A 6,464-nucleotide genomic window follows, 5' to 3' on the forward strand; every position below is an offset into this window, starting at 1 on the left:
GTAGTGCTGATTTGGTGGTAATAAACTCCTTTAGTTGTTGTTGTTGTTTTTTTGTCTGTGAAGCTCCTAATTTCACCTTTAATTTTGAATGATAGCCTTGCTGGATAGATTAGTCTTGGGTTCCATACCTTGCTTTTCATTACTTTGTATATTTCATGCCACTCCCTTCGCACCTAAGCATTTCTATTGAGAAATCAGTTGACAGTGCTGCCTTTAAAATTCTTTATGTCTTTAATATTTGCCATTTTTATTATAATATGTCTAGGGTGTGAGGTCTTTTGGGGTTCATCTTTATTGGGAGTCTGTGTTTCCAGAACTTGAGTGACTTTTTCCTTTACCAGGTTAGGAAAGTTTTCTGTCATTATTTCTTCAAACAGGTTCTCTGCTCTTTGCTTTGATCCTTCTCCTTATGGTACCCATATGATTTGAATGTTTCATGTTGTCCCAAAGCTCCCTTAAACTATCCTTCTGCTTTTTAATTTTTTTTCTAATTGCTGCTCTTATTGGGTGTGTTGGTTTTTTTCTACCCTGTCTTCTAAATTGCTGATTTGGTCCTCCACTTCTTCTACTTTGCTATTAATTACTTCCAGGGTATTCTTTATTTCATTGATGTCATTCTTCACTTCTGGTTAATTTTTATTCATGATTTCTTCTTTTTTTCATGCTTATGAAGTTCCCGCTAAGCTCCTTATAGTTTACATAAGTTGCTTATAGTTTTTACTAAGCTGTTTGAGCATCCTTATAACCATTATTTTGAACTCTATACCTGAAACATTGCTTCCCTCCATTTCATTTAGTTCCTTTTCTGGCAGTTCCTCCTTTTCTTTAATTGGAGAGTTGTTTCTTTGTCATCCCATTTTAGCAGGCCTGGTCTTCCCGAGTGCAGGGTTAGGTGTGCCTGGTCTTGGCAGCAGGTCAGTGAGTCCAGAGAGTGTCAGGTCTTGGCAGGGTCGGGTCTTCCATGGGCTCCAGGTCAGGTCTGCCTCCTCCCCAGGGCAGGTCCAGATGTTCCAGGTCTCAGTGGTGGTGGTGGCCTGCATAGTCCCAGCAATGGGGTCAACTGCCAGGGAATGCCAGATCAGGCACGCTGGGTGGCAGTGGCAGGTTTGTGCATCCAGGGCATCAGATCACAGCTATGGAGCTGGGCATGCCATGTCAAGGCAGTGGGGCCAGTTGTCTGGAGGAGCCGGATCAAGCTCATTGGGTCTGTGCGGCAGGTCCATGCATTCAGGTGTGCCATGTCCTCATGAGCCCCTCTTAAGTATCCACTTGAGATTGAACTACAATAAGCCGAGGTCACTGGCCCTTGCCTCCAAGCTGGGCTGACCTTGCAAAATCCCTGAGAAACGGGCATGTTCCCTCTTTTTAACCTTTGCCAGGAAAGATGATTTCTCTGACTTCTCCAGGAACCCAACAATGTCTGATAAGACCAGTGATCAGCACGTTTTCCCCTTTGTAAGCAAGCAGCATTCACCCCAGTTGGGCTCACTTGCAAATTGGAGATGACAGAGGAAATATTCCGTGAACTTCAAGTGTAGTAACAGAAATGGTTCAATCTCTGAGGTCTTGGACAGGATACAGTTGATCTTTGAAAAACACAGATTTGAATTGTGCAGGTCCTGTTATATGCATTTTTTTTTTCAGTCAATACAGTCTGCCCTTTCTACCAGCAGTTTTGTATCTGCAGTTTTCACATCCACCACTATTTTTGTTTCTAATATATAAATCTAAAACAGTGATTTTTAACTGGCGTGCTGCAAGAATTTTTTAAAACATGCCAATACCTGACTATTTAGTCAGGGGCACTGATCCCTTTTTCTTTTGTTTTACTTGCTTTGCATGTTGTCAGCTGTTCCTCCTCTCCGAGACTAAAATGACCCTAGTAAACTTCAAGTTTATGCCTAACACCTCCATACTAGTAGGATTAAAAGGAGTCCACAGCAGCTTTTTATTTTGATGTAGTCCCATTTGTTTATTTTCTCTTTAGTTTCCATTGCCCTAGGAGCTGTATCAGTGAAGATATTGCTTACATCTCAGATTTTGCTGCCTGTGGATTCCTCTAAGATTTTTATGGTCTCCCATCTTTCATTTAAGTCCTTTATTCATTTAGAATTCAGAGAAAGATAAATATCACATGATCTCACTCATTTGTGAAATATAATGAACAGCATAAAGTAATGAACAAAAACAGATCCAGAGACAGAGAAGCATCAATCAAACAGTCAAACCTCAGAGGGAAGGTAGGGGGAGGTGGGGGTAAGGAGGAGAGATCAACCAAAGGACTTGTATGCATGCACATACGCCTAGCCAATGGACACAGACAGGAGGGGGGTGAGAGCATGAGTGGGGGAGTGGAGGAGCAATGCAGGGATAAGGACACATATGTAATACTTTAATCAATAAAGAAAAAAAAAGAGCCCACAATGAGACCGGGGACTCATGGGTGTTCACAGCTTTTCTCCCATGTTGCAACACACTTGGAAGAAGGCAGCCTGGTTCTCTTTTTCTCCCTTGAGACTTTGTCTCTCTTCTCCTTTCTGAAGGTGCTATCCCCAAGCCTCCAAGGTCAGGGGCACTGACCTCTTTTCCCTTAGATTGTCAAGTAAGAAAATGACAACAGCCAATTCAATAACAGCCATCCGGTGTGAATGAATCAAAATTATACTTATTCTTTTTATCAAAAGGGGGGGATACAATATTGTTTTTGGTGTGGTGCAGAATTTTAATAATTAGTTAATGTGTGCTATGAGATTTAAAAAAATGTTGAAAATTGCTGGTCTAAAACAAAGTGCAGAAATTTGAAATATTTGATTCAACAACAATATATGAGGTAATATTTTCCCTTCAATTTGTGTAAATGTATAGTGAACATTTCTCAATTTCCTTTGGTTGTTTTATGCCCCCATATTAAAGAAAACATGAGTATAAAAGGACTTCTCTTTTCTCTTTTTTGGGGGGGGGGGGGGGGGGGAATAGCATGCCCAATTATTATTTTTTTTTTACTTTTTAAAATGTATCTTTATCGCTGAAAGTAATACAGATGTACCCTCCCCACCCCCCTTTGACTCCTTCTTTCCTGCTAACAGCTTTTAATGGTTAACTCCACCCCTCACCCTTTTAATGATTTCCCTTTTGGGGTTGACTCCACCTCCACTATGCAGCGTTCTGTTTTTTTGTGGAGGCGAGATGAATTTTAGAATTCTTAGCAGTCTTCCTCTTTAGGAGAACATTTCTAGGGAATAATACAAGAAGATTTAGAAATCATAAGACTGGAATGGACAAACTCAGAATGGTGCCACATGAAAACTCTGCATCTCCTGGTAAAAGCTTCTTATTTATTCTACTTTTTTTTCTTTAATAGAGTATGACATTATCCTAATTAATATTCAATGGGTCTGATTTAATAGTGATTGGCATAAGGAATGGGGAAAGGGCATTAAGTTCATAAGGCACCACTTGTTTGCCATGGATCCTAAATTTAAGACATGCAATAAGGATGCGATTTGCCATCAGTTTTGAAAAATTGCTGAGGTGAAATTAAGTAAAGAATTGAAATTAACTGAACTGCATTAAGTTTAAAGACAATAATTGTTAGAGAAGATAGAACATAGGAATGAGTATTAATTGAAAGTTGATTACCTAGAAGAAATTTAGAATAACACCCTTAGTATTGAAATCAAGTTTATGATTTAAATGGATGTTAAACACACTTAGAATTTTTACTTTTTAAATTTTTTATTGAAGCACAACATGTCACATGAAAGCACAAATCATCAGAGCAAAGTTCAGTGACTTATCACTAAGTGCTCCTGTACAGTTATGACAGCATTTTTACTTTTAAATTAGTTTTAGGTTAATGTAGAAAGAAGAAATGACAAGTGCTAACAGCTTTAAAAAGCATTTTATGCTACATCTGGAGATAAGACCCAGTATTTTGGTTTTTCCAATATAAACATTGTTACTTTATTCCATCAATGTATTGTTCGGCTACTATTTAGCAGGCACCGTGCCGGGTACCAATGAAATTATGGTGAACCTGATAGAAATAATCTATGTCCTCATGGAACTTACCGTCTAACAATGTGGATCAGGTAGGCTTGGAGAGGGAAGCATTAGTTGAATAGTGCTCTGTGCCTTCAGGGAGAATTGCCCACTTCCAAGTTTCATTAATGCCTTTTCAATTTTCCAGGTTTTAAGGCTGCTCTTGCTATTATGTTTCCACCCCAAGTTTTCCCCCAGGTTGCCTATAAACATGAACATTTTCAAAGCAATTTCACTGAGACTATATGATCCTGGGTATGATTTTTTTTTCTGTCTGTCTTGCCATTTAGAATGGAAGGTTTTCTGTCTTGGTGTGACCTTTGTTAATCTCAAACCTCTGAAGCCATCTGCCTTCTCCAAAGTCTCTTTGAGGGAAGACTATACTTTTGCCCTCTTTCTTTTTTTTCTCAGACTCTAGAAGATGTTTTGTCCACTTGAGTCCCTTCATTATTGCTGTGGTTTCCATTCTTAGCGCCTGTTTGATCACTGGTTCTCTTGGTGAGTACTTTGTCAAATCCATTTGCAGCCTTAGCCCACTCTGACAAAAATCATTGAAAAGCAAAAAATTCTCCTGAAGACCAAATAGCATCTGAAAACTAACTTCGTGGCTTCAAAGGATCAGATATTAAATGCACAAAATAAGAACCTAACCAAAAAAATCAACAAAATAATAACAGTTCCCCCCTCTCCCCCCCCCAAAAAAAATAAACTCTCACAGGAAAAAGGAATACACTTTACTTAAAGATTTGAAATAATGTCTAGCTAAAAAATAGGGAACAATACGGAGAGACACCTCAGATTTATTGGAATAAAAATATGTTGGAACACTTTAATAAACTCAAAAGCCAAAACTTATTTAAAACTGTATTGATGGAGGCAAAATGTATACACCACAGGTTTCTGTGTTAGCTGAAATAATCATGAGGTGGTAGCTGCAACACTTGGAAGGAGTGTAAGGGAGAGGGGATTAATTTTATAATAGAAGATAATAGAAAAGTATCTCCATCCCAACTTCCATTTAAATAAATACGTTTCTGTCAGATTTCAACTAGTATTTTTTAAATGTATAGTATTTTACGTATATATGAAATAAGTGTAAAATTCCTTGTAACTGGTCTTTTCATCCTCACCTTCTTTCTCTTGATCTTGGGATGTTGGAGAGCTTATGTAGCTCATCCCTTTAAAATTTTGTGCTATCTTATTGAAACAGTAAATGCTCCATGAAGATGATATAAATTGACATTATAAAGACTATCACCCATAACTGAAAGATGCTACATAGTATTGTGTTGGTTAGCTTTACTGATGTATTCCATTGCTCAGTTTGAAGCCTGTGATACCGACATTTGTATTTGAATTCCTATGAAATTGCCTTTTCCTATTGTACCACGGATAGGTCCAGGAATGTTTCTCAAACCTGGGTTTGGAAAATAAGTAGGGCATCTAAAGAATAATAATTTTCTACTTGCTCTTTGGGTCTTGACCAATTGCTGCCTTTATCATCTGTGACAGGAGCCGATAAGGAGCTGAGACTAGCGGCTGGTGAAAACAAGTGCTCTGGGAGAGTGGAGGTGAAGGTCCAGGAGGAGTGGGGGACTGTGTGCAATAATGGCTGGGGCATGGACGAGGTCTCTGTGATTTGTAGGCAGCTAGGATGTCCAACCTTCATCCAAGCCACTGGATGGACTAATTCCAGTGGGGGCTCTGGACGCATTTGGATGGATCATGTTTCTTGTCGAGGCAACGAATCAGCTATCTGGAACTGCAAACATGATGGATGGGGAAAACATAATAACTGCACTCACCAACAGGATGCTGGCGTAACCTGCTCAGGTAAGACTTGCATAAGTCAAACTCTGGACATGCAATGCTTTGGGGGGCGGGGAGGAAATAGGTAGATGGTTTAAGAACAAAAAGGAGCTTGTTTTTTGTCAGTAACCAAGTCCACATATAAAATTACCAAATCCATTGCTAAAAGGCCAGAAAGACACATGACAATGCCCATATTAAAAAATAAATCAAAAGAGATTCTGAATACTTCTATCAATGAGGAAGTGACTGGCTTCAATTTTATATTCATATTCCTACTATAAATCTTCTATTTCTACATTTAAAAAAACATCATATCTAAGGTAATTCCTTGTCCCCTTTCCCAGTGACATGCTGCTTTCATGCATTGATCCAGAAATTATTACCTTTTTGTCCACTAACTGGTAATCAACTTACTGAGTCAGTAAACAAATATTCTTAGTACTAATCCTTCTTTATGGAGGAAGAATTTATCACAAAGTATAACTGTTTTTCCCAGTATACAATGTTATTCATTTTATTTATGTGATGGTCTTAATTTGTAAAACATTTAATAAGTTTTATCTCAGTTGGCCTTACAATAACTCAGAAAATCATGTGTCAGACCTTCCTGC

The 6,464-nt window shown here is 38.5% G+C and overlaps 1 protein-coding gene across 1 annotated transcript in view; it reads left to right on the plus strand.

Moving 5' to 3' along the window:
• The first annotated feature begins 3,191 nt into the window (after nt 1-3,191).
• Nucleotides 3,192-6,464, plus strand: part of CD163 (CD163 molecule) — a 26,487-nt gene continuing 23,214 nt past the window's right edge. Inside the window, exons 1-3 of the mRNA XM_006757536.2 lie at nt 3,192-3,320; nt 4,453-4,539; nt 5,554-5,874. Coding sequence (XP_006757599.1) covers nt 3,275-3,320; nt 4,453-4,539; nt 5,554-5,874 — 454 coding nt within the window. The 5' untranslated portion in view covers nt 3,192-3,274. The remainder of the gene's footprint in view (nt 3,321-4,452; nt 4,540-5,553; nt 5,875-6,464) is intronic.

This window comes from Myotis davidii, unplaced genomic scaffold (genome assembly GCF_000327345.1).
Source record: "Myotis davidii unplaced genomic scaffold, ASM32734v1 scaffold13, whole genome shotgun sequence".
In the NCBI taxonomy this organism is placed as follows: Eukaryota; Metazoa; Chordata; class Mammalia; order Chiroptera; family Vespertilionidae; genus Myotis; species Myotis davidii.